Source organism: Tubulanus polymorphus, chromosome 9 (assembly GCF_964204645.1).
Source record: "Tubulanus polymorphus chromosome 9, tnTubPoly1.2, whole genome shotgun sequence".
In the NCBI taxonomy this organism is placed as follows: domain Eukaryota; kingdom Metazoa; phylum Nemertea; class Palaeonemertea; order Tubulaniformes; family Tubulanidae; genus Tubulanus; species Tubulanus polymorphus.
The window spans coordinates 11,634,127-11,660,382 of NC_134033.1; the positions used below are offsets into that span (position 1 = coordinate 11,634,127).

The window sequence follows — 26,256 nt, forward strand, 5'->3', positions numbered from 1 at the left end:
GATCACAGACGCCGTCGTCGATGACATCATATCAAACCAATTCAAATCTTCTTCGGCAGGGTTCAGATCTTCAGATCGTGCGCACGTCAAGCGAGGCGAAAGCAATGGCGAAGGTCGCTAGGGCAAAATGTTATGTACCGTGTTCAGGGGGCCCGAACGCGCCATCCTCCTTTTTCAGTAGAGTGGTGCCCTTTTTGAAAATTGAAGAAGATAAAATCTAATTTGACCAGCCCGCGGGGCAAGATTTGAAACGTGCCTACTCAGCCCTTGCCGACTCAATCAATGACCGAATGAACCAATGATGAATGTGTAGCCTATCGATAGTTGATTTCATGGCCTACCGTTGGAAGATTCCTCAGTTTATCAGAAAACTTTGAAAGTTTCCTAGTTTCCATAGCTCGCTGACGAGATACGGTACTCAAAAGGATTTTTACTTCTTGAAAAATCCGGGGGGGTTTCGCCGGTTTTCCTCACAGCGGGGAAATTGTGCATAGCAAAAAAAAAAACTTTTTACAAATCGATACCATTTCGACATGACACGATTAATCGCATCACTTTCATCCTTTTTGATGAAAATGATCAACTTTTTTCGTTTCCAGTGGCACCACATTAACATTTTAAGTTTTGTCCTAGGAAACGTTTCACGTTCACTAGGCTCAATTCAGTGGGGAAGGATACTGTACTAAATAGAATGAAATTCGTTGCTATTTTGAGGAGGATTTGGCTGCCTGCTTTTACTGAAGTGTGCGATTGGAACACAGAGATCTACGTCTAATAAATTTTTAGTTCAAAGAGTGGGAACAGCAACTATAAAGCTTGACCAAAACTGCGACTTGTTTTTTGTTTTCCGACACTTAGTGTTCCGGGAGAAGTGTCCTTCTGCGCGGCGGCCTGGTCGTCTTCCCGGCCACTGAGAATACTTCAGTCAACTCGGTCAGGACGGGCCTCCCCTTTGGTTGAAGCAGAAAAACCTAAAGGTAGGGACACACGAGCCCCTACCTTAACATATGAGGAATTCAATATTGCTCTCTGTGAAGTACGAGAAAGTCCTTATTATTTACATCTACCCACCGCCGGACCAGTCTCTCACGGGCGCCAACAAAAGAACGTCAATAAATTTAATTTATTCCATTGTTTCACCCTATTCCGTATTTTAGTTAATGGTCGGTTCCATATTTTATTGTTTATCTTTTAATATTACAGCGCTGTGTAAACAAATTTGTCAATTTTTGTCAAAGGCGTCAATTTTCTATTTCCGGGTTTGCGGAGCAGTTTTTTCTATTTCTTGCCTTCGAAGGTTACCCGTGAAAAACATGCTTTTAGTGCTCGACGATGTACATAAGAAACATTTACAGTACATCACAAGTGTCGATGTGAATGGTGTGTATAAAAGATAAAGCGAGCAAATGAAGTCAATTCATTCAATCCCATTCCCAGACTCAGAGACAGTGTTTATGGAAATCAATCTGGTTTCAGTTCACCTTTCCACTCTGAGGTGTTGCTGTAATTAAAGTTGAAGAATATGTAATAGATGAAATCTAAGTGACGGACGCTTCGTCACCGCAGCTTGATTTAATTTTCACGACTAAGATTAAGAAATCATAACGATTCGAAAACAACCTCGTTCACGTATGGAGTATAACAAAAACACTCAAAATAGTGTCAGTGACTAAAGGAACACCGAGAAAATTAATTGTTGTCAATGAAACTGGAAAGAAACTCTTACTAACTCTTAAAGTCTATCAATTTTATTTCGATGTTGAAATTGTTCTGTAGATTTGGGCCCCGAGCATTAAATTATTGAAGAAATTAAATCAATTCTCATTGTTAAGCTTGGAAAAATGAAAACTGATGCCATGTAGTTAAGTGGTGGGGGAAAGAAGATGAAACTTCAACTTTAAGGTTCGATTAATTTCTGGTTATTAAAAATTTTGGCTTATATTTTGATTAGGAAAATTATGACGAACCTGTTCATTTCATCTGTAGATCAAATGAAATTCAATTTTCTATGAAAATAACTTGACCCATTCCTTAACTAAATATAAACTGGTGTTTGGCTACCCGGGACATGTCGGTTTACCACTGCTAAAAAGATTACTATTTCGATTTGTATCAGGAATTTTTCAATGGTTTATAAACCACTTTGTAAAACCCGAAATGTAAAAACCGACATTATGGTGAAACTGAGACGGTTTGCAAGATCGAAGAATTTGACCTGGTGTTAATTTAGAAATGAGCTCCATTTGAAAAGTAAAGGAAGACGAGAAAAAATGAAAGACACGTTGAAACGCTTCGATCGCATAATTTTTTTCTGCCAGAAAAAAAAAATCGAATAAATTATCAGCAGTAAAATTTAAATGTCAATACAAAAATTGATTTCTCTCGCAAAAAATATTTATTTGTTTCTAATTCTCGGGGGTATGTCGAGTACCAGGAATCTACGGCTCAAAATTAATAGTGCACGTGGCCAGCGGTACCGAATTCCTTATTTGGTGAAAGAAGGGGCGGAGACTAATGTTTTTGCCGACCGCGATGTCGCTGATGTCGCTGCTCCGCGGAGCGAGACCGTGCCGCCTTGAAATTTTAAGCAAATCGTACGACAACGCGACTCATCGCAGTTTTAGGGTCATTAAACTTGATAAATGATCACATATTTCAGCGCTGCGGCTGGGGTTGACTGTCGCACGCGCGTGCGAGAGCGTAATTCTCAGGGATTCGAACCTGCGATGGCTGAACCGGGCCCCGGCGCGTGGTTTGTTTATTATGAATTCGCTCCCCGTTGCTAAGGGAATTTCAGCTATTTTCGAACTCGTTCGATCAACGCGGTTCATTGTTAAACTATTCATCGACCCAATCTTGTTCGAAATTTCATGAAATAAATAAATTCTGAAATAACCCGATCCATAAATTGCCTTATTTTAGTTATTTCGCTGCCGGATTTTAGCGTGACGTAATTCTACTTCCGATTTCCCCATGAACTTCAAACCGGATGTCAAGTGACGTCATTTTTTTCTGACTTTGTCAGCTAGTCAGAATCGGTTAAGAAGACACTTCGAAGTATCCACATATACGCGTTTACCAAAGGGACGTCCTCCGGGCGCCTATGGCGCCCGACGTCCGTCTAATATTTTTATGGTTAAGTTACGTACATGAACAACAGTAGGGACACCTAAACTGCAGCCAGTCGCTCCCACTTTTGTACTGAAATCTCGACTATTGTACCGGTAATTCTTGTTTTATGATACATTTCAGTGCTGCAGGAGTTTTGTCGTATGTCCCTTGAATTCATACGCAAAGGTATAAATTCAAAGGTCTACCAGGCAGCAGCACGTAAGTAAAAGTGATTAAAAACTAAAAGTGATTTAAAAGCGATTTTCAGAAAGTTCATTTCGATGATTGGCTGATTGTTTATGATTTATTTCCTCGTTTAGAAAAATTGAATGTCGATGTTGAGACTGTGCAGCATGGAATTGAAGGTTTAATGTACCTGTTATCGGAAAGTTCGAAACTTATGGTGAGTTTATGCGGGTACCTTGTATCTATATGGTCCGTTTAGACCCTGCACTTCCACACACTTAATTATCATTCTTCTAAGTTTTGATAGTCCAGGTTTCACTTGTGTTGAGGACCTCACCTCAGAAAGCTTCACTCGTTTTCAGAACTTCATCAGAGATTTTTTTTTATTGAAAATGAACTACGAATGCCTGACATTAACTGACCAGTCACTAAACCACAGTCGGGTTACTGACGGTTGGCTATGATTTCCATACACACCCATCACATCTGCTGGGAATGAAACCATCAACTATCTTCAACGTGTTACATACCATCCGAGAAAGTGTTAGGCCTAGGGCCTACCGGTATATACATAAAGCCCTTTAGTTCTGTTTTTAAATGTTTTTTTCTTCATGAAATCCAGGTGAATGAAATAGACTTCCACGATTCGATCCTGACGCTTGGATTCGACGATGAACTCAAAAAAGTTCTACAACAAGTCTACGAAACGAATCGCGATGAAATTCGTCGAATATTGTCGAATATGATCTTGGAGCTGCCGCATTATACAAACCTCGAATGGCGATTAGAAGTTGAAGTAAGAAGCATTTACATGTTGTACATTATTAACCGTCGGTATAATTGCTGCTTTATCCAAAGAGTATTCTGCCTTATCCATGCAGGCCAAGTGCCCTCAAAAATATCACCCCACAAAATTTTTTTGTGACCAAGGTTTTCTAGCTATAATATTTTTTCAACGCATGAAATGACCAAAAGCACCCCCTAAAATGTTGTGGAAGTATCCAGAGTATGTGGTGTTTCGTAAAAAGTGCCCCTTTCTCTCATTGGACACCCCTCCCCCCATGGAAAATCGTAGATCCGCCCCTGCCATGTGGATTCCACCTTCCAATTTTCCACGAAATCGTCCCTAAATGTGATATATTTTCACCTTTCAGTTGGCCAGTCGATCGTTGAGACATCAAACCAATCCGATCGTTACGCTGAAGTTGACGACGGAAGAATACGGCGAAACGAAAACGCAAATATTGCAAACGGATCCGGTGAATTTAGTCCACCTGACGAATACATTAGACGCGGCTTTGCAAGAAATGAAAACGGCGCATTGTCGCCGAATAGTTCGAAATATCAAATGAGAAGTGTCTTCAGTTCGTACGCGGCTCGCGTGTCAATGTTCGTGTTAATACAGTAGAATCCGCTTAATTCCGATCATTTTACACGAATAAAATTAATCTGGTTTACGAGAAATCCAGATTAAGGCCACACCAAAAGAAAACCCTGTTTCTCGGGCCCGACCGACCCGATATTTTGTCATTTCAAATAATTATTTTCGAAATAAAATAAAATTTCCTACCGACCCTATTTCAAAATTGTGGATGAAATAACTATTTTCAAAAATATATATGTGGCCAACCGACTACAAAGCTCTCCATTCTCGTAAATATTTTTTTTTTTTTCGTGAAATCGTGATGTCGGCACAGAGACGACATGATAAAAAATATCTTATTACATCGGATTTAACAATTTTATTCTGGATATGGTACTTGTGTGCTCAGACAACGTTGCTAATCAGATATTGATGGCAACCTTGGATTGTAAAATTCCAGGAATTCCGTATATAATATATTATACGCCTATTCAGGATTTTGATGTTATGTTGAAATTATTTACGGCGACCTACCCACTGTCAGAAGAATACCCCAAATTTTTTTTTCTATAAAAAAAAAAAAAATTCCCTACCGACCTACCCATTTTGGTGATTGCCCCGCCCGGTTTTTGGTGTGGCCTAAGCATCGTATTTTCATACATTTATGTACAGATGAACTGTAAATGATATCTGGATAAGATCAAAGCCTGATCGAAATGATCCGAATATTAAGTGGGTTTGACTGTATTGTTAAAGTGCTAGCATAAGAACAATCATGGAAATATTTCATAGGGAAAATACATTCAAAGCTGTTGGGACCAAAACATAAACGCGATGATGTTGTCAATTCAGCATCAGAAGAAAGAATGATATTTCTATCGCATTGAGTTAGAGGTTTGGCGATATGTTCTCAGAATAATATTAAGTCAATTAAAACAAATTTCTTTGGAAAATTCATTGTAAATAGACAAATTAATGATGTGTTTCTAAATTTTATATATTTTATTTCTATGTAATATAATTTTGATTTTGAAAATGATGATCGTGCATAATGTGTAATTGTGTTGAATTGTGGTTGTTGTGTGGCAGGATGGATCATCAATGGTTTTTTTCACAAAAGATACATCTGAAATAGGCCATCTTCACTCGTCAAGGGATTCGAACTCACTAAAAGCTAAAGCCGTTCCTGGAACAGCTGGTGGAAACGAATCGGGAGCGATACCGTATCCCTGGCAAGCGGTGGATGGAAATAGGCGTGAGGCCTAGTGTAGACTCGTTGCCGGTCTCTATTCTGACTGCGAATGTTTCGTGCAAAATTAGACAGGCAACCAGTCTGAGGTAGTGTTCTTCAATAATGCACGTGACCTCATACATGCAGTTGGTGTCAGACATAATGACAAAAGGGTAACTTTGAGGACTGTCTGTTTGAATTGTCATGTAAATCATTTATTGTGTTTGACCACCAATAACAGAGGTCGAATAGAGATCGTGGACATGGAGTCTATTTTTTTGCATCCATCGATGTAATAACCCCAATTGTTATAATTGCTCACTCTCCTGAACCCTCTAGCTTCTCATATAAACTATCCTGAAATTATCAAAAATCATCAACTCTCATTTCCTTCCCCTTTGTTTCTTCATTTCCCTTTCGTTTTTTCCCTGGGTGCTAGCGACAGTGGCCTAAAGGCTTTGCTTGGCCCACACTGAAAGCTACTGTTCTCTATCTCTTTTTATAATTGTGCTTTTTTTTAAATTGTAAGTTTTATTGTTCGTTTTCTCTCAACCTGTGTACATAGCCTGTCATGCTTTCTGTGAAATAAATTTGAACTTGAACTTGAACTTGCAATGGCCGAGTTTGGTCGCCCGTTAGTGTTAGTAACACAATAACAGCAGAAGATGATATGGTTATTAACAAATTCCGTTATATGCCACGCGTAAATCATGATCGGTTATAAAAAGGATGCGATCAAACTGGTCGTGTTAAACGTAGATATGTTTATGAGTTGCAAAACATATCAAAGGACAAAGCAATAATTTGACCCGTGCTAAAATTTGGCTCGGGCCTGGTCGGACGTTGATTGAAAATAATGGTCGTGCATAATGTGTAATTGTGTTGGTACTGGTACGGGCCAAAACGCTGGTGTGCGTTCGCGGCTTATATGGCGTAGACACATGGTAATGCACAAGACATGACATGATTTAAATAATTACCGTTACCGGGTATTTCACACACTATGATAAATAGTCAGATTATACATGTATATTACCCCGCGTTGATCTAAAATGTTTCATTAGGAAACGTTTAACGCCTGACACAGCAATAAATGCAACAATATTTTAAGAGATCTTAAAACGTGCTGCGAACGATGCGTTAAATTGATGTTTGGTGATAAATACGACACTTAGACATATGTGTCAGTGACGGCAATGTCTTAAAGATCGACAACAACTGGCATATACTGTAACCGTGATCTATGCGACTATTTCTGTACAATAGAAAGCGATGTTTAACGTATCCGGCTATACGAACTGTCCACCCGTAAGATTTAAATACGTGTTCGTACATAACTTGTACATCTACGGAGTTGGGGCCGTTTGCATTTTTGGCATAGTTGGTAACGCGCTCAGTTTATTAGCGTTCGGTCTCGAACGACAAGCGGCGGTATCGATTAAGATCTTGAAGGTTTTGGCGTGTTGCGATATGTCGTTTCTGTGCGTTTGTTTCGTGTACTTTTTCATCAGGCACGTCCGGTACGAGATACGATTCGGAGATCTGGTGTTCAGGTACAGGGACAACGATATCGACGCCGAGTTGGCGTATATTACTTTCGTATTATACTTTATCACGCAACAAATCAGAAACTGGATCACCGCCTACATTTCCGTGAATCGCTTCCTGAATATAAAATACCCTCTCTGGTCCAGGCGAGTCCTGACGTGGAAATGTTGCAAAATCAACATCGTTTTCACGTTTCTAATATCCATAGTTAGTCACGTTCCGCGATACTGGCTGTCCAGTCTGGAATATGAAAATATTCACCATTGCTCTTTAGATATTTATGCGTCATCTATAATAACTGTACCAGTATCGTACGCTCGATTTGATATGATCGTCTATTTCGGATTTCTGGTCGGTTTTCCGTTGGGCGTTCTTTACGCTACGAACCTAGGCCTGCTCAATTCCATTCATATCGCTCGTGCGCGGCGTTCAGTAGTCCTGGCGGCCCACGCGTCCTCAACCAAGTCCAGTCGTAGAACCAGACAGGCCGATAAGATGGTGATGGCAATTCTACTGATATTTACAATTTGTGAGACGCCAGCTTGCGCAGATCGAGTCGCGAGTGCGGCGGGTTTCGCGTTCAAATCAAACGATTTCAAACAGTACGCCAGAAAGGCCGGTCTGTTTCTGGTAGTTCTCGATTCGGCGTTAAATTTCGTCGTTTACCTTTCTTTAAATTTGAAATTCAGACAAAATCTCAAACGACTTTTTGAAACATGGAAATCACAAGTAACATGAAATACGAATCCAGTGTAACGCTATATCAGTTTATGCTTATGCGTGTAAAATATCTCGTAGCCAATGTGAAAAGGGCAGTTCTTATTCCAATTTTGGATTTTTCCATTTTCTATTAAACAGACAAAAATCTGAAACTTTTATAGATTTGAAACTGGGAACATCCAGCTTGCCAGCTCAGTGTATTAAACCGCTAGAATACTTAGCTCTAGTTGTTTGATGTTGTTGATCGTTTATTTGGAGTGACCAGTCTTCACGCGTCTATCCCTATTCACTACACTCGGGGAGTTTTTGATCAGGCCTGATTGTCTGGAATTTTCACTTCACTTTTACTTACAAAAGACAATTCGGGTTTAAAATATATCATATATGCGACGTTCAATAGATAGATACGTATAGTTGAATATTATTGGCGTGAGCACAGGGAGTTACTGTAGGGATTCAAGTGAATCTCATAGTTCTGGTTTCATAGTTCGGAGATCGACAATGTGTAATACCCGACTTTCAGGTTGTTGTAGCATTAGAAACATTAATCAATACTTAATACCTGGTATGTTAAAACCGCTTATATGAGAAAAAAATTATGTTATGAGTCGCAACAATTTTACTACAGCTTTATTGCTGCGAACTTAGCTTTCGCCAGACACTTTTATGACTGACTATAAGCCGCTTGCGAGACGTGTGTATGAAATCGATGGGTTTTATATACAAATTTGGCTCTGCTGTGGTCATGTTTCTCACAAATATCACATATCATTATTATTTTAAACATACTGTCAACCTGAATAGGAATTTTAATTAGAAATATTTGAATCAGCTACGCGCTTCTATATTTATATGATGGATGCTCGTAGTTTGTAAATCCCGGTGAAGCTACTATACATTAGTAGCTGAAACTCGCAGGGGCGGATCCAAGCTACATTCCACTGTATTCCAGAAAATGGTAGAAAAAAATTGTGAGTAACATATTTTCTATAAGTACCTAATCTCACAGGTCCAGAATGCCTTCAAATACAAGGGAAAAGAGGATTTTCAAACCCCCTTTAATGAGCTTCGCCGCCGGTATATCACTGAGCAATAATTTCTAGGAGTCAAATATAGTCAAATTCACCAGTTGGATCCTGAACTCGTGCATCTAATAAACTATTGTCACACCAATAAAGTGCTCTCCGTCTACTTGCAGTTACAATCCTGATGCGGGCGGATGATCTCGTTTTCTTACGATGTTTGAGGTAAACGTTTTCACTCGTGCGGTAATGAGAAACGAAGATATCTTTTTTTCACTCTTTATCACCCGAATGACGTCACGCACATCAGCGCCACTGATTAATTCACGACGAAATAAGTAAACTCACCCGTCGATATCTTTCATCGGAACAATACATTACCGCTTACAAACCGTCAACTGATTTTCGAATCATCGGAAGCAATAGATACAATTCCTAGATTGAATAGATCGAAAAGTTCAAATTAAGAATGTTATCTGAAACAGAAATCAGAATGCGCCAATAAAACTTGAAATGACGGCGTCGATTATTATTTTGTAAGCCGCTTATTGTTTTCTCTCATAAGCGGTTTAACATAGTATTAAATCTTGCTTGATCGTATAAATAACCGATAGTTTTCTAGCTTTGTCAACTGTTGGGAATCGTCTACAACAAGCCGAAAAAACCAGGTAAGTGAGCTAGTCAGTTTGTAGGTACAAATCGTTGATTCTGAATTCAGGTAAGTGACACCACAGAGAGCTAGTTTCTCAGTTGTAGGTATAAATCGTCGATTCTGAATTCAAAGTCGATTAAAATTCGTTGTTTTAGAGCTTTATAATACGAAATTCGCGTGGTTCCAAAGCAAATATGCCGGAATTGATACTTAATACGTATATCATACCAGGCTATATTTATATAGTAAATCAATTCCAATAATGTTCATCCACATTTCAGAATGTACAAAACTCTGTTTATCGCCTTGGCCTTGTTTATGGTCATCGGAGCCATTGCCGCAGAAGGTAAATACATTCAATCTGTCCAATACACGCCTACAACGCTTTATTTAGTAACGATGATTTCAATTTCTGACTGAAATTTTACTAAACTTACTAAACCTATGTCACATACGTAGACTGGTAACGTAGGCCTCTGAATCAGACTGGTTACGAAAGCCTCTGAATCGAGTGAACTTAACTAGTCGGCTAGTTCTGAAGTGTAGTGCGCCCCAGAGGTTTGAATAATTGACGTATATCACACATCTTATGATTTGCAGAAGTAGAGATTGAAGAGAGAGGACTTCCATGTTTCTGCAACGGTAAACACGGAACCTACTGGTTGATCGGTGGACCTAGCAGCGGCTGTTGCTCACGATTGATGGGCAGATGTTGTCCACATTAAATATCCCGATAAACATCGACCGACGCGTCATCGATATTTGACTGATTGCATATAATTTGCATACCAGTTAGAATAAAAAAGATGATCTAACTGAAATTATTCTTACGCTTTTTCCATATGATTCAGGGGATAATGGACTGGAATAGGTAATCGGTTCAAGACTGTTCTATCACAATAGCAGCGACATATGACAATTCAAGAAAGCCGCTTGTTGTTGACAGCCATTGACGCGCTCTCCAAATCCAATCTGTCCAATCTTAATGATAATTTTCGTTCATCATTAAGTATCATCCAAGGCATCCACGTTATCGCATGTTTGAAGACAATGGTGCGTAATGCGAGGAAATTGCCGTAACTTGACCGAGGCATGGTACATTTATGTGCATGACTGCGAGATATTACGATTTTGAGGGATAAATCAAATCGTCTACTGGAATGGTTAGAATATCTGTCCGAAGTTGTCATGCTTGAATGAAGAAACTATTTATGATAAATAGTACGGATTGTACTCCACATTTTCTTTCAAAGATGAACAATTAAGACTAACACAGTTTCAAATTAGACATTTTACTCGTTATAACAACAAACTAGTTGTTGATGGTTTACAACGAGTTTGACCGCACACTTTATTCACTGACTCCGCTACAATCATATTTTCCATCATTATCTAGCGAGCAATCCTTACACTTCAAATACCATATCAGCATTTTATTCACTGCTTTGTCGTAGATTTCACAATCCATATCGTCGATATTCGTCGATTCATATCCTAAAAAAATGCATTAAGATCTTCTTTTACAATTAATTTTCAAATAAAACTATAGCCTATTCCGAATAAACTTTACTCGAAATAATCACTCAAAATAATCCTCCGAAATCCCTGTATATGAGAAAGGTAGTTTATTTCGAGTTAGTTACTCGGACTAAACCTCGCATATTTTCTTTCACAAAATCCCCAGGACGCTTTCGTACATTTCCGTAGGTCCCGATACAAAGGTCATTTACGTGACGTCTCAGCTGACAATTTCATATTCCATATTCGTACGCAATAAATTCAAACATAGCCAATTTATTTCAATAAGGTTCATAGGTGCGGGTTCCTCCTCAAACCCTGTCGGTCGTAACGTCCATTGCATTGGCCATGATTTATTTTTGATAATTATTAAGCAATTAATATTACTGTTACTAGGGTTACATTATTAGAGCAAGTCCGATGAAATCTCGACCAAGCCTTCATTAAAGTATTTATTTGCTCGCAGGGCTCTCCCAATATATTACGTAGTTTAGAATATATGAACTCACCCATATCATTTAGACGGTCATGATGGTCGTCATAAATGCATTTCCATCTATTACACCTGGCAGTTAAAGTCGAGTTTGTATTATGCCAGCAAGTTGATACTAATCGTTTCATTTCGGAATACGCTTTCATACACTTTTTTAGTGCGTTGCGAATCAGCGGGATCCTACGATTAGTGTTACACTCAATAAGGCCAGCAATGCACAATTCGCAATCTATGGAATCCGGATCTGCACACTTAGTTTGACAAACTGCATGATTTTCGGCTTGGATTTTTTCCATTTCAGCCCACCATAAGCTAATATTTCTTTGCGCTCTATCGTAATTTGGACATCGGACTGAAATTATGAAATGCTGACGGCGTTAGCATGGCTTTTTAAATCGACCCGCAAAACGCAAACTTGAACGCAAACTTCGAATGGAATTTGGTTTAAACAATTGTAATTTCTAAAATATATTTCCTGCAAAAGTTGATTTGCTTTCGAATAGTTTCTATCGGGGTTAATTTGTAATCGAGGTGTATTGATGATTTGGGAACTCTTTAGTCGTTTCTAGTTTCTCTTTTAGTCAAACCGCCAGTTGGTGTTGGTCAATTCATGGAGCCCGTAATGCACATGGCTTACATTGACGACCAGCCTAACATAGCTTTATTCTACCTAGTAAATCTAACAACTTAAGACTGGTCTCATGATTTAGAACCGCTTTTGGACTTCAGTCAGTATTGTGCGACTGGCCCTATAGGAGTGTTTACCGTCTCTACGTACATTTGCTCCTGCAGCGGTGGCGCAGTCGTATAACAGAATACATCATAATTCTAGATTTTGTTCGAAGAATTACATCTTACGTTTTACGATAATGCGATAATGCACAATGCATTTCCCTGTACAATTTCAACGAGAGCTATTATCCATTGGACAGCAAAAAACTACAAATTATGTCCATGTTACAACTTACCTCCTGTTGAGGGTGACACTTACATTTTTACCCAACTTCATATATGAAACTAAGATCACCAACAAGAATGATCATACTTATCTAACTTACATTCAGCACAAAATACATCGACCAAATTTCCAACAAACAGAAGACCACAAAAACACAAGCAAATCTACTGCCATAACTTACATTCTTCAGTGGAAAGCGACGCGAGCAGGAAAACCTCAGCAATAACCAATAAGCGAGCGGCAATCATTGTTTAATCAGCCAGCTAGTCGAAAGAAAGCAAATTTCTGAATGACGACATCACGTTAGACAAAATCGCTCCGTTCAAATAGGAGAAAATCGACGTCTGAAACCACCCGATTGGCTGGCGCTTTGACAGATCTGACACCACACCTGCCAGTGATTAGAAAAGGCAGACCGAACAAAGCATAAAATTTGCTGAAAAAATAATACTGCTTAGGCGAGATGATTTTGCAATATCCCGGGATTATTTTTTTGATTCATCCAAAGCAGCAGGGGATGCAGGGGATGAATGGGGCGATCTAATTCTTGGTGTTAGGTTCGAACGCGCCTCTTCGATCAACAAGCTGTTTCCACATGACGGGGTTTAATAAAAAATGTCGATGGAATATTATTCGGTAGAAAACTTAGCCGCGTGATATGGTATGGTGAACAAAATAGAAATAAGAGTAAACTTGTGTAAAGAGTCAAATGAAATTTTAATTATCGAACGTTAGATAGACAAGGTTCAAAGAGATAGAGTACTAGAATATCATATACAATAACGTTTATCGTGCGTTTACGGTCATTCTAACAACTATCATTTACCTAATTTTACCTTTTTGCGAGTGGGATCGCAGAATATGAAACTGATCCTCTGGCTCCCCATACTCCCGATTGTCTATGGCAGGAGGTGGATGGAAGTGGATGTGGTATATCTGGTGAAGTGCCGTTTGTGGGTCCCTTCAGGTCACTTGTTTAGCGGACCGATCATAGCCAGCCTCTAGTCCCAACATGCGCTGGCTTCCCAGTATTCTTGTAGCTTCTGGATATATGTCATTTTGTACGCAGCCATCAGCTTCAGATCGGCAGGATACAGTTCCTGGGGTGTAGGCGAGTCAGTCAAGCCAGCTACTCTGGCGGCTTTTTCGTTGACCATGACACCAGCATGCCCAGGCACATGGACCCAGCAGACTTTACACACAGGATGTTGCTGTGATGCTGCATGCAAATTGCAGGGCACATTCCCAGCAGTGATTCTGCTTAGTACTGCCATAGAATCAGCGGCAAACAACCTATCATTGAGATCGGAAATTTGCGTTAGATATTCCAAAAGATCCCAAATCTGCCAATCTGCCATCCCATGTTTAATGATGCTATAATGGCAAGTCAGTACAAGCCAACTAGCTGTACACAAGTAGTCAGTGTAAAACACATTGGCTAGCACTGGGTCTCTCCATAGACGTATAAACTAGATATCTCTGATAATCTAGTTTATACATTCATGGTAAACAGATCGTAATGTTTCAAATTCTGCATTCTGAGGGGCTGCAGTTGCTCAACAGTTGGTTAGAGTTAATCAGTTGATAGTTGACATAGTGCCAATTGAAAGTCCATTGTTATTATGGTATTTTATTTATCCACCGACCAACTTATCTTAGACCAACTTTTGAGCAACTGGCCCCTGATTGATAAAAACACGACCAGGAGTCTCTACGATCAATTTGTTTTCGATCCCCAAATAAGATCGTAAGGGAAAGCAAACATTGACTCATTCTGAGTACTGTTGAACGTAGTTAATACGATTCGGTTTAGGACGACACGTGTTGCGATGATTTTCCGGTATGTCCCGGCAAATCAAGATTTGGATGATACGAAACATGTTTAAATATAATTTCACTTTGCCCACAAGATTCATATTAATTAAAGAGAAACCACTGTAGAAAAACCGCGCGCAATCATAAAAGTACATAAGCTTTGCCTATGTGTACGATAGATATTCTGTAAAGCCAGACGACTGAGATGTGACAGTGATAAAAATTGACATTGTCTACCAGGTGGCAAAAACTGTTATTGCATTAGCCGAGTCTCCTTGAATTATTTTCCGAATCAACCAAAGATGTAGGAGATGCACTGGATGGGATTGTCTTCCATTGCTCCATTGAAGAACAGTTCCTTCGATAAAATTCGATCAAAATGTCGACGGAACATTAAACCTAAGTCATACGGAAATAAAAATTCAACTTGTGTAAATAGTAATATGAAATACAAATTATCGAAATCAAATGTTTACAATGTTGACGAAGTTAAAAGAGGTGTTTTTGATTGCATTTGCTTTATACAATATAAGGTTTACTAAAGATTTTGCCTCGACAAAAAAAAACTCGGTATGCATCAGATTTTACGTTCTGGTCAAAGAGTCAGAGGTTTCTTCGATCCATATCTGTTTTTACTCTCCTAAGAGATCGCCAAGCCCAACGCACACGACACAGGGAAACAGGAGGCAGGAGACAGAAACATGTTTCTGTCGTGCGCGTCCACAAGAAATACGGTTTCCGAGATCATACATATATATTTGTTTCCGAAATTTCGTGTTTCTCCGTTTCCCTTTATCGTGTGCGTTCGGCTTAAGGGTTGCCAACATAGGCTCGGTTTGAGTAGATAGAAACTTATAACTTATTATCTAAAATACATGAAGATACATATATAACACATAAAGATACATACATAAATACATAGAAATAAAGCCTACGTGTGCGATAGATATTCGCGCATAGCAATAAAAATCTATCGAGTACTGAAATGTGACATTGACACACCCAGGTGGCAGAACACTGTATGCATGTAATACATGATATCACATCATGGTTCTTTGTTATAGAACTTTTCCGTGTGGTTTCATTCTAATCACCGAACGTCGCTCGAACAAATTGTATTTTATCACTCAAACATGTATCCCAGCCATACATTTATGAAACAAGTGGCAGTGAATTGAAATAGAGCGCTGATGTACTTTATGACGTCACCCTTCGCCAATATTGTTTGAGTACATTGATAACTATAGGGGGTTGTGTTAGTCGATGTAGTTACGGTACGTCTTCAATACTGGCCTTTCAAAACAACGTTGATTCAATTTATCTCATCATCCATATCTTATTCTATATTTGATAGATATTGATATCATTTTAGGCAAAATGTACCATGTTGATAGAGAATTTCTCAGTTTTTGGTACAGTACATAGCTAATATACAAAACAATATAACGGCATTTTAAGGGTCCAGAGGGCAAGGTCCAGCGGGTCAAGAGGGTCAGGGTTAGGGTCTAGAGGGTTTAGGATAAGGTGAAGGGTTAGGGTAAGGTGAGGCATTATAATAGGGTATGTTAAGGTAAGGCTATAAGTAGTCTAAACGTTCCTTTACCGACCGGTCGTAAGATGTGCACTACGTCATCAATATACCGGAACTAGACTGGTCACCGGACAATTCAATTCAATTATCGATATATTCAAATTCAAAATCACTTTATTGATCCATAATATTATATAATTTTTTATTTTGTTATATATTGTCGTAAATATCAAGCGATATATGCGTTATTTTTCGAGGCGTAGATCTATAACAATGAAATTAGTTTTCGCGTTATTGAATAGGGCCTATCCCGGTAAGGTACCATCTCGTAGGCTACTAAGCCGGGAGATGATAAAGCTATTTGGTCCTCATATACCGATAGTTCACAGAACTAATCTGTAAAATATTGATCGTTACACAGCTTGCAAATGCCGTACATAGCCTGTGCGTGTAGTGCACGAACAACCATTTACTAGCTCGTGTGTATTTTGCGTCGTTTCTTTAGGAACAACGCGCCGCCGACCTGGAAATCATGAAGCCGACCTCATCATGACATATAAACTAGTTTACACGACAACGATATCATATACATGTACTGCATAGACCGGAGTACTATGGAGACTAAAACAGATCTGGCAAGTTTGACAATGCTTCCTTTGTCGGAGATAATGACGGCGAAAAAGACTATGGAAGGAGTTATCATGCGGACGCCTTTGGTACCGCTAAACCTAACCGATGAAAATAGCGACAAAAAGGTAGTATAGATCTTATTTACACGTGACATCAACGGCACACTCGGGTAAAAGTGATTTATTTTCTTTTGTTTTCAAGATTTATCTTAAACTTGAGAATCTACACTCGAGTGGGTCATTCAAGATGAGGGGAGCCTACAACGCTTTATGTTCGATACCAGATGAAAAACTGCGCGATGGAGTTTACACCGCAAGTACCGGAAACTTTGCTCTGGTAAATGTGAATGTTTGATAGATATTTGATATTATTGATAAAATAGAACAACAACGTCTACGTGCATACTAGCATCGTCAGCCGGTTCAGAATACGTCCGCTTTGTCTCTTATCGAACTTCGGGATGTTTTTACTAAAATGAGATGCCCTGCATCTGTTACAAAATCCACATTTCATAACCGACTAAGGTCTAAAAACATTCATAATGAACTAATATAAGCTTTGGTTGTATTACACTATGAGTTTTGCTATAGTATGCTTGTTTTTACCGTAACTTAACGATGCCCATTATTCCCGAATAATTCTTTCAATTCTTAAAGTTTGTTTACTGTAATTATAGGGATTGGCGTGGTCCTGTCGCAAAAGAGGCATCAAATGTACGGTTATAGCGCGTTGTGACTCGGCAAAAATGAAGTTAGAAACGCTGGGTCGACTCGGCGCTGAAGTGACGATTGTCAGTCGTGAAACGTGGTATCAGGTGATCGCAGATCGCACGTACAAAGATATAAAGGGAACGTTTATCCATCCGGCTGTTGAGCGAACGGTGATTGCAGGTGGGTTGTTGTCATTCCCAGTCAGTATCGTACTCAAGAACGGCAGATTTATTTTTTTAATGGACTAAACTTGGGCTCATTGCGATTTTAGATGCAGCCTAATCTACTTTGCCTTTTACTCAGTGGACCTGCATTTGTCAAAGAATGTACAATATGTCTTTCGCACCTTTCCAATTCGGATTTTATAAAGCAAGGTCTATTAGTATCTTCCAGACATTTACTATATAAAGGTCTAGTAGTGTTTTCCATACATGTATCTACAGTTGCTTCCTTTTACTTTCGACTCAACGGCCAAAAGTTTGTATGGGATACTAAATCAAAACAACTAACAGGGTCAATCTCTATTCTAAGATAAACACTTCAATCTGATTAAAACATGTTTTTTGTTTTAAGGTAATGGTACTATCGGAGTTGAGATTTTTGAGGACTTGCCTCAGGTCGACGCAGTTGTTGTACCATACGGAGGAGGTGGGTTGACATGTGGTGTCGGCTCGGCGTTGAAGGCATTGAAACCATCCGCTAAAATTTACGCATGCGAAGTAGAAACAGCTACACCGCTGAAATCGGCATTTCTCGCAGGAGAACCTGTTGTTTGTGAGAGTCAGAGTGGCTTCGTCGACGGGATGGGTGGTAATACGGTGCTTCCAGATATGTGGAATTTGGTAAACAATCTAGTCGACGAAACTCTGGTCGTTTCTTTAGAGGAAATCTGTTCTGCGATCCGATTTGTGCTCGAGCGTAATCACGTGGTTGCCGAAGGGGCAGGTGGCGCCCCGGTCGCTGCCGCACTAAGCGGAAAGATCAAAGAGAAGAACATCGTTTGCATAATTTCCGGCGGAAATATCGACACCGACAGACTGCAGACGATTCTTAATGGCAGCGTTCCTATATAGCTAACATTCAATCAATAAAGCACTTATCACTTATTGCTTCGTTAACAGGGAAATAGCTAAGATGGTAGAGCGATCGCTATGCATGCGAGAGGTACCGGGATCGATGGCCGGGTTCTCCAAAAACTTTTTCACACTACTACTGTACTGAGCTTAAGGACCCCCGATCAACGTTAGTTTGTTCATGGACCAGAACTTCAAGGTAAACCGGTAGATATCCCACTATCCTACTAAACAAATTTTCTTATAAACATTACATGAAAAATATAGCTGCAAACCAGCCTGTGACATTTTTAGAATATTATATTGTATACTCGTTTTACCCACCAGCAATACTGCCGAACAGCTTTGAGTCGTTTTCGTTTCACGTCCATGCGTTTAAGAGGCCATGTCGAGCCTCTACTGATGCCTGTTGCTCCTCTGATGATATTTCATTTGAAGTTATTGTAGGATTTCAGAAGTTACAGTGATTATAGTACCTGCTTCAATTGTAGTTCAGGACTACAATAACACCGGATCCTACGATAAATAGACTTCTCTTCTTTTGACAGCATCAACCACAGCTCCACCAGGAAAAAGGAAAAGATATTAACAAAATAAAAGTCTGCATGATTTTTCTTACAGCATGTATTCAAAGACATATAACAGATAACATGCTAAAATAAAATTCTGCATGTTTTTATAACACGTATTTCAAAGACTAAGAAACAGATAAAATGACCGAACCTGTGTCCCTCATAGCATGCTTACTAGACTAATTGCGTTAATCTGTTTAAAAGCATTCGTTGTACAGCTTGGTGCGTAACGACATGTATTATCACAACAACTGTATCATATATCACACACACATAACGAAGTAAACGAGTAAATGAAATTCAAAATACCGAAACCTATAAATATTGATGGATAGCCGACATATGGCTGTATGACACCGGCACATATCGATACTATGATAGCTGCTAACCGACAGAGCACCACGTCTAAAGCAAATATTGTCTCGTAATTTTGGTCGAATTTCTTATCCGCGATATCTGACAACCAAGGATGGAGAAATGCACCCAGCAAACTGAATGCTAGTATAGATATACTATCCGGACCGAACGCCTGCCAACTATTTTGAATGAACGGAAAAGAGACCATCGAAATTATCACCAATATATAATAAATTATAGCGTAAATCCATCGGCGATTTCTAGTTTTCGAAACAAATAATCCAAAAATGTTTGTACTTGAAAGAAAAAGCACGGCTGTTGACAGTCTTATTGTCGCCAGTTGCCAGTTCGCAACATCCAAATATTCCATCATCCAATACGGTACAAAACTAATATAGATAAAGCATAAAATAACATCCATGGCGTCAAGCCCGAATAGCACTAACGTTTGTCCGTCGGTGAGCATCGATTTAACCACGCTGAGTTGAAACGGCTTTTTATTTCTCGATTCTTCGTCGCAATTATTTTGTATTTTCACGAACGCTCGGACGACGATGGTCATCGCTAATGCCGCGAAAAGTATCCAAAACGGAGCCGCGCGCCCGATCCATCGAACAACGTACAAACAGCCCGCATAACCAAGCATACTTCCACCGTGTCGACAACTGTATATGACCGCTAGTGCAATATCTCTTGCCGAACCAGTTTCGAAAGTGACGGCGACCATCGTTAAGCCAGCATTGAGGGTAAACGCAATGGATAGTCCAACCAACGAATCTGCAATCGCTAGAGCCCACCACACTGACGCTAAGGCTGACACGAAGATACCACCGAGTCCGGTCATCAGACCGAACCAAAACGGTTTAACATGTCCATATCTATATGTAAGACTGCCACTTAGAACATTTCCTAAGATCGTCCCGAAACTATAAGTCGATTCGGTAATTGTGGCCTTGACGGTAACCCACTGATCGTCTGAGGAATTGTGTTGTTTTTCGCGTAGAAGATCATACGTTACGGCCATTATAGTACCTGCCGATAGTTCAATTATCAATGATGCCATACTTACAATACAGACAATAACTACAGGACTACACTGATACCGGGTCATCCAAGGACTAGATTTCTCCTCTTCCGATTTGGAAACAACAGCATTAGATATTGCTCCGTAAACCTTGTTATCAACAAGATCCTCACTTTCCTCGTTCATCATTTTGGATTCGTTTACCCGATGTCTACCACCGTATCCACTTGTCACACCTTAAATGTTGCTTAGTAGAACGAAGACTCGTGGACGTTGAGCAGCATTTCGATGTAAAACGCGTAACTTCTTTAAAGCTTGTCGAGGAGTCTATTCAATAATAGTTTATTTTTCGCGCATGTCGAGGAGTGTATACATTTCTATTCAATCGCTGTTTATTCTCATGACGATCGATCTAATCCCGAAATAACGTTGTACTGTATAGAAAACATCGGGTCTGTGAAGTGAAACAGTGACTATAAGGTATTAATACGCGACATTTACGAATAAAACTCATGAATGAAAACTCATTTATGAATAAGACTCATGAATAAAATATAAGTGTATAAATACTAAGCGAATGATAAGGCTTTCAAAGTGGAATGAATTAACGTAAATAATGCAATTCGATCAGTATTTAGATCAAATAAAACGTGTTGGATAATCTTGAATAAGCTTGAATATTAAACGGCTCGTAATCTAACCACATTTGTATAGTCCGTCGACAATTTGGATGCGCGTTCGTTCCTTTCATTTCAAAGTACACTATGAAAATATGATACAGGTCTACACAACAGAAATAATATCAATGAATAAATATAGCTGCAAAGCAGCGATAACGGATTTTCATATATCCCGTATAGTGGTCAATATATGACGTTGAAATAATAGATAGCAATGTATTACAGATTTCCGACTTCAGTGGCTCGGATAGGACAATACTGGTATTCAATACTTTACTTTAAATTATGTAAAACATTGGAAAATTAGATTTCTGACATTGTTTCGATTGACTGCATTTCGTCAGTATAATGAATGTAAATCACCTCTACTTCAATGTAATGGATGTCCTGATATGTAAACGGTTTGGCTAAATATGCAAAACGTGATCAGTGCAGAATTCTAGAGGGGTATACGGTGCCCTGGTGACGGCTAATATAAAAAAACCTCCATGATTCGCCACAACTTGTCGACCATGAATAATATTCCTTGTCACGCAATGCATGGGGGATGATGGTAAAGAACAATATGCTGTATATGCTAGTTATTAGAAAGCCTCGTGGAAACAAAACATCTGTCTCCATAATTCTAATCGACGGATAAACTCTTATCGTGTTTAAAAAGCTCCTCAGTCGTTAATGACATTATAAAAACTGGTGCCTTCCAAACTGGACACGATAGTACATGTCAGAAGATGGTGCCATCCTCGACAATCTTGCTTGTAGCAGTACTGTTCTCTGCTGCTGGGGCTGCAGTTCGATATGATGGGTAAGGCATGTTCACGATCAGAAAGGCAAATATACCCATAGATATTTCCAAGCAAAGTTCGTATCCCAGTTTGTCCGTCTTTTATGGCTTATCATTTTATTCAGTCCCGGTCGAAGTCGGTGATTCATTTGGAACAACTTTTGAGATTTTCATCTTTTCATCGTCGACAGGTATAAAGTGGTACGAATTCAACCTACATCTCAAGGCCAGTTGGATTACATTCGAGGATTTATAAAGAGCGAACAGGTTTTTTTCACGAATGAATTTCACACATGTCAGTTTTACTAGTTGTGTAGAAAGATGTTGCTACAAATGCGTGTTCATGAATTTCAGATATTTGTGAATACATTAGTAACAATTTCGAATTTCTGATATTTTGTAAATAGAAAAAAGAGCTTTGTATATAGACGGACTTGTCGATATATTTCAGTTGGACGAATGGAAGATGGCTGTCGGGCAGCCTGGAATGATTAGTATTCCTCCGAAATCGTTCGAATACATTGTAAAGATGTTGAACAACAGAGGAATCAAATTCGTTGTGACCATTGACGATCTCCAAAAGTAGGATATAGAATATAGTCGAAACCTCATTACACCGTAGGCTTTTCTTCATAATCGCTGGTGTTTTCTTAAAATGATGACCATTTTGAAATACACATGCTCTGTGTTGGTTTGCATAGACAAGGTACTGTCTTATTCACTTCAAGTGAAAAAATACCAACAATACAAAGTAAAACTAAGCTAAGAGGATTTTTGACGCTATCTTGCAAAACCAAACGTTTTTCTTCAAACACAACTATGTTGATATAAATGATAATTTCAGATCTCTCGAAGAGCAGCGAAATACACCGCCTGGTATCCACAGGTCTGCTCTGAGTTTATCACAGTACCATTCATATAAAGAAGTAAGCGAATTTGCAATGTCTCGTTTGGTGCATTTCTGACGGGTTTATGAGAATCTACTAAGGCCAATGTAATTCGGCAATGTTTCGCCTAAAATTACCGTAGGCTTGTCGAGGGTGTTATACATATACCACAAATCCTATTACACATTTTTGACAGGAAGTAGACCATTTGGCCAAAGATATGGTAACCTCAAGAACCTGGTTCACCCGTCGAGTAACATCCGAGTCAATAGTCTACGTAGGTTAGCGACTGGCTTTGATTGTTGATAACTTGTTCTTTACAGATTGTTAGCTATATGGAAAGTGCTGTAATGAACAATTTGGACTTGCCAATCAGTAGGTTTTCTATCGGTAAAACTGTTGAAGGTAGGACCATAGAAGGAATAAAGGTAAAAAGCAATCCTCATCTATCGATCTGAACAATGCAAGACGTTTAGTAAAACATGATTCGAACCCAAGACGTCTGAGAACTACGTGAGAAATTCCTCGGTGATCTCCGTGAACGACTCATCGGAGATCTCCGTGAGATACTATTACTAACGGAACATTATTACAGCTCTTTATTGTGAATGATATATTTATCTTTCCGGCATTTTTTACATCATCGGAAACATTTCAAACAATACGATTTTTTCGACATTTGTCATTTATCTTTTTTTTGTTTCGTTATCTTTTTGTGACAACGTCAAGTTCGGAAAAGACACGGCGGCGAAAGCGGTTTGGATCGACGGTGGAATCCACGCCAGAGAATGGATTTCACCGGCTACCCTACTTTACACGATCAACAAAGTACGTGTGCTATTCGTGGTATCATATTACGGACCATGATGCAAATTTATCAGAGAATATGCTAGCTTTTTCAACAGGAACATCATAATTTTACATCCATGATTAAATATGCCAAGTCAAACCACTGACTCCAAAACGAATGGTTATGCTAGACGTAGATATCAAAGGCGGCGTTTTCGTTTCACGTCTCTTCGTTTCAGAGTCTATGTCAAACTTAACTTACTATACATTTCAAATCAAATCATATTCAAATCTTGATTTATGATTAACTCATTTTCAAATATTTCACTCAGATTCAAATTTCAACTCTGAACCGAGATTGTATGGGTCTTTGTTTTCAAACTTAAGCTTTCAGTTTGTTGACATACATTTAACTGTGATAAGTAATGCAAGTTAAAAGCAGAATTGCAATTATCTGCGGAAAAGCCTAACACTGTTTACAAGAGCTCAATTCCAGAATCGCGGGTCAAATTTGACTTCGAATTTAAATTCGATTTATTTCCAATTGGTTAACCCTTATACGTTATCTTCACACCCGTGACAGTGTTACTGGCTCCAGATTTCATTACCAGCTAGGCCTTTTTAAAATATCCCATAATTGAAAATAATGAAAATGCCGAATTCGTTTACCATTAAATTAGACTTATACAACATTTCTCTTCCAGGTGATTACTTTATATCGTCAGAAAGATCCGTTTATTACGGCTTTACTGTCTAATGTGCAAGTATATTTTGTTCCCGTTTTAAACCCGGACGGTTACGTATACACGTGGACTACGGTGAGTTTTAGAAAACTGTCGTATATTCTATTCACATAAGGCGAGGGTAGCAGTTGATAACCTTAACACAGGAGTGGGTCAAGCTTTTTGGAAAAGGTGCATGGGTGCTTGTCCCCCGAAAAAGAAACGATCCCTGCCTTATCTCTGATTTGAAAAGTGAGAAACCGACGAAAAGAAACGCCCGACACACCGCTTTATTATGCCATGTAACGGAATGGTTATCAATCAAGTCTACCCTGGAACCACCACCCAGCTAGAGAAAATGGCACCTGGAAACGGTAAAATGCGTTCGTTATTCTTTCAAAATATCTGATTTCACTCGTAGGATCGGATGTGGCGTAAGAACAGACGCAGAGGGCGCTACTGTACGGGAGTCGATTTAAACAGGAACTGGAAGTATCATTGGATGGGTAACTTCTTCTTTATTGATTACTCTAATCCATGTATGAATGTTTATGTTATATAATTCAAACCAATGTTGATGCAATTATATTAACTCTCAAAGACCGGTTCCACAAAAGGGTTAGATATTTTACATTAATTAAATCGAATAAATAAAGATGGAAGTTAACTTTTTCGCAAAACGGGATACATGGCCAATATCGTACAGGTTTTGTGGTACGCAGATTCTTTCTACATTGGAACTGATATTCATTATCATATCTATGGAACTCCCTTCAAAACGACAAACTTCTATTTGTATCAATGTAGAGCAGGGAGCCAGCAGCTACGAATGTTCGGAAACCTACGCCGGTCCGTCTGCTATGTCGGAACCGGAGACGCAAGCCGTTGCGAATTTCATCGAGACCAATAAACAACGGATTAGGATGTATTTGTCGTTTCATTCGTTCGGTCAGTATTTTCTGACGCCATGGGGCTATGGTAGAGTGCTGCCCGATGACTATAAACAACTCGTAAGTGTACATAGAGAAAATAGATCCCTCGAGTAATGGCGATAAAGGGCGAAAGAAACGATTTAGTTGAAATATATAGAAACGACCGTTCCTCAATTTTTAACTGACGATTTAAGATTACAGGTACGGACCTTGAATCCCATAAACCGAGTGGGGTTTTTTATTTTCAGGAAAGCCTAGCTAAAAATGCAGTTGGTGCTATCCGAGCAGCGAATGGACCACGCTACACGGTCGGAACTTCTGCCTTTGCCCTATGTAAGTAATCTAAGACCGGGAGTCAATTCAATCGAGGGGAGAGAACTCGCTAGCGCTCCGTTTATCGCCTGAGATGGCGTAACGCTTAAAATGATACCTTGTTTTCCCGAATCGGCCGGGATTTTGTAAATCGTACCGGATCTGGGTTAGCTTGATCTTCATTAAAAAGGTAATGTACAGGGTACGTAGATCGGCGGCCGGCCGCGTTAAATTTTAAGCTCAGCGGATAAGAGAAAAATGAATTTCTTAGCCTAAACTGCCAAAAAATCGTAAACTCCCATCGTTTATAGATTTTTTTTTTTTTAATTTCTTACACGAATATCGGAGTTTTACTTTTTTCTGTTTATGACAGATCCAGCAGCTGGCGGATCGGACGACTGGGCGAAAGGGGTCGCCGGAATTAAGTACTCGTACACGATCGAATTACCGGACAACGGAAGATACGGTTTCGCGTTACCAGCTAGATTCATTGAGCCAACAGGTAGACACACGTGGCACGCCTTTGTCGTATTGTTACGACATGTCCTCGACAATTGAAATCTGAGAGAATGAATAAAGATCGCATATACAGGTTCTTCAATTAAAATCGGCTCACGTTTTGTTTTCGATTACGCA

General features: G+C 39.2%; 5 protein-coding genes across 7 annotated transcripts; 4 read left to right on the forward strand and 1 right to left on the reverse strand.

Moving 5' to 3' along the window:
* The first annotated feature begins 1,245 nt into the window (after positions 1-1,245).
* Positions 1,246-5,657, forward strand: LOC141910888 (COMM domain-containing protein 2-like). Its single transcript, XM_074801750.1, has 5 exons — positions 1,246-1,380; positions 3,253-3,330; positions 3,432-3,514; positions 3,920-4,093; positions 4,452-5,657. The coding sequence occupies exons 1-5, from the start codon at positions 1,314-1,316 to the stop codon at positions 4,647-4,649; spliced, it is 600 nt and encodes a 199-aa protein (XP_074657851.1). The 5' UTR covers positions 1,246-1,313; the 3' UTR covers positions 4,650-5,657.
* Positions 5,658-9,785: 4,128 nt separating this feature from the next.
* LOC141911220 (U-actitoxin-Bgr3b-like) lies at positions 9,786-10,654 on the forward strand. The gene is made up of 3 exons (XM_074802202.1): positions 9,786-9,849; positions 10,115-10,179; positions 10,434-10,654. Exons 2-3 carry the CDS (start codon positions 10,116-10,118, stop codon positions 10,556-10,558), a joined length of 189 nt encoding a protein of 62 aa, XP_074658303.1. The 5' UTR covers positions 9,786-9,849; position 10,115; the 3' UTR covers positions 10,559-10,654.
* Positions 10,655-11,163: 509 nt separating this feature from the next.
* Positions 11,164-16,252, reverse strand: LOC141911044 (uncharacterized). Of its 3 annotated transcripts, none has more exons than XR_012619960.1 (3): positions 16,225-16,252; positions 11,861-12,196; positions 11,164-11,327 (listed from the first exon to the last, which is right to left on the reverse strand). XR_012619960.1 is itself a non-coding variant. In XM_074801993.1 (3 exons), the coding sequence occupies exons 1-3, from the start codon at positions 13,687-13,689 to the stop codon at positions 11,185-11,187; spliced, it is 540 nt and encodes a 179-aa protein (XP_074658094.1). In that variant the 5' UTR covers positions 13,690-14,981; the 3' UTR covers positions 11,164-11,184. The 3 variants fall into 3 exon arrangements, 2 of the variants coding, with proteins under 2 accessions (XP_074658094.1, XP_074658093.1); XM_074801993.1 differs by lacking the exon at positions 16,225-16,252 and adding an exon at positions 13,629-14,981; XM_074801992.1 differs by lacking the exon at positions 16,225-16,252 and adding an exon at positions 12,984-13,362.
* Positions 16,253-16,608: 356 nt separating this feature from the next.
* LOC141911037 (L-threonine ammonia-lyase-like) lies at positions 16,609-18,841 on the forward strand. The gene is made up of 4 exons (XM_074801986.1): positions 16,609-16,903; positions 16,980-17,114; positions 17,455-17,668; positions 18,062-18,841. The coding sequence occupies exons 1-4, from the start codon at positions 16,739-16,741 to the stop codon at positions 18,559-18,561; spliced, it is 1,014 nt and encodes a 337-aa protein (XP_074658087.1). The 5' UTR covers positions 16,609-16,738; the 3' UTR covers positions 18,562-18,841.
* A 3,057-nt stretch (positions 18,842-21,898) lies between these two features.
* LOC141910951 (carboxypeptidase B-like) lies at positions 21,899-26,233 on the forward strand. Its single transcript, XM_074801846.1, has 11 exons — positions 21,899-21,999; positions 22,170-22,245; positions 22,430-22,560; positions 22,823-22,904; positions 23,189-23,293; positions 23,595-23,693; positions 24,359-24,472; positions 24,798-24,882; positions 25,184-25,386; positions 25,557-25,641; positions 25,994-26,233. The coding sequence occupies exons 1-11, from the start codon at positions 21,926-21,928 to the stop codon at positions 26,176-26,178; spliced, it is 1,239 nt and encodes a 412-aa protein (XP_074657947.1). The 5' UTR covers positions 21,899-21,925; the 3' UTR covers positions 26,179-26,233.
* The last annotated feature ends 23 nt before the right edge of the window (positions 26,234-26,256 follow it).

Excerpts from the sequence above, each read along its gene's own strand:
- LOC141910888 (XM_074801750.1), top strand. The coding sequence starts at position 1,314 with ATGCTTTTAGTGCTCGACGATGTACATAAGAAACATTTACAGTACATC. Across the intron at positions 3,515-3,919 it reads CGGAAAGTTCGAAACTTATG|GTGAATGAAATAGACTTCCA; the intron begins GTGAGTTTATGC and ends CATGAAATCCAG. Across the intron at positions 4,094-4,451 it reads AATGGCGATTAGAAGTTGAA|TTGGCCAGTCGATCGTTGAG; the intron begins GTAAGAAGCATT and ends TTCACCTTTCAG.
- LOC141911220 (XM_074802202.1), top strand. The coding sequence starts at position 10,116 with ATGTACAAAACTCTGTTTATCGCCTTGGCCTTGTTTATGGTCATCGGA. Across the intron at positions 10,180-10,433 it reads CGGAGCCATTGCCGCAGAAG|AAGTAGAGATTGAAGAGAGA; the intron begins GTAAATACATTC and ends TATGATTTGCAG.
- LOC141911044 (XM_074801992.1), bottom strand. The coding sequence starts at position 13,050 with ATGATTGCCGCTCGCTTATTGGTTATTGCTGAGGTTTTCCTGCTCGCG. Across the intron at positions 12,197-12,983 it reads GTCGCTTTCCACTGAAGAAT|TCCGATGTCCAAATTACGAT; the intron begins GTAAGTTATGGC and ends TCATAATTTCAG. Across the intron at positions 11,328-11,860 it reads TGACCGTCTAAATGATATGG|GATATGAATCGACGAATATC; the intron begins GTGAGTTCATAT and ends GCATTTTTTTAG.
- LOC141911037 (XM_074801986.1), top strand. The coding sequence starts at position 16,739 with ATGTACTGCATAGACCGGAGTACTATGGAGACTAAAACAGATCTGGCA. Across the intron at positions 16,904-16,979 it reads ATGAAAATAGCGACAAAAAG|ATTTATCTTAAACTTGAGAA; the intron begins GTAGTATAGATC and ends TTTGTTTTCAAG. Across the intron at positions 17,669-18,061 it reads TGAGCGAACGGTGATTGCAG|GTAATGGTACTATCGGAGTT; the intron begins GTGGGTTGTTGT and ends TTTTGTTTTAAG.
- LOC141910951 (XM_074801846.1), top strand. The coding sequence starts at position 21,926 with ATGGTGCCATCCTCGACAATCTTGCTTGTAGCAGTACTGTTCTCTGCT. Across the intron at positions 22,561-22,822 it reads ACCATTGACGATCTCCAAAA|ATCTCTCGAAGAGCAGCGAA; the intron begins GTAGGATATAGA and ends TGATAATTTCAG. Across the intron at positions 24,883-25,183 it reads CTGGAAGTATCATTGGATGG|AGCAGGGAGCCAGCAGCTAC; the intron begins GTAACTTCTTCT and ends GTATCAATGTAG.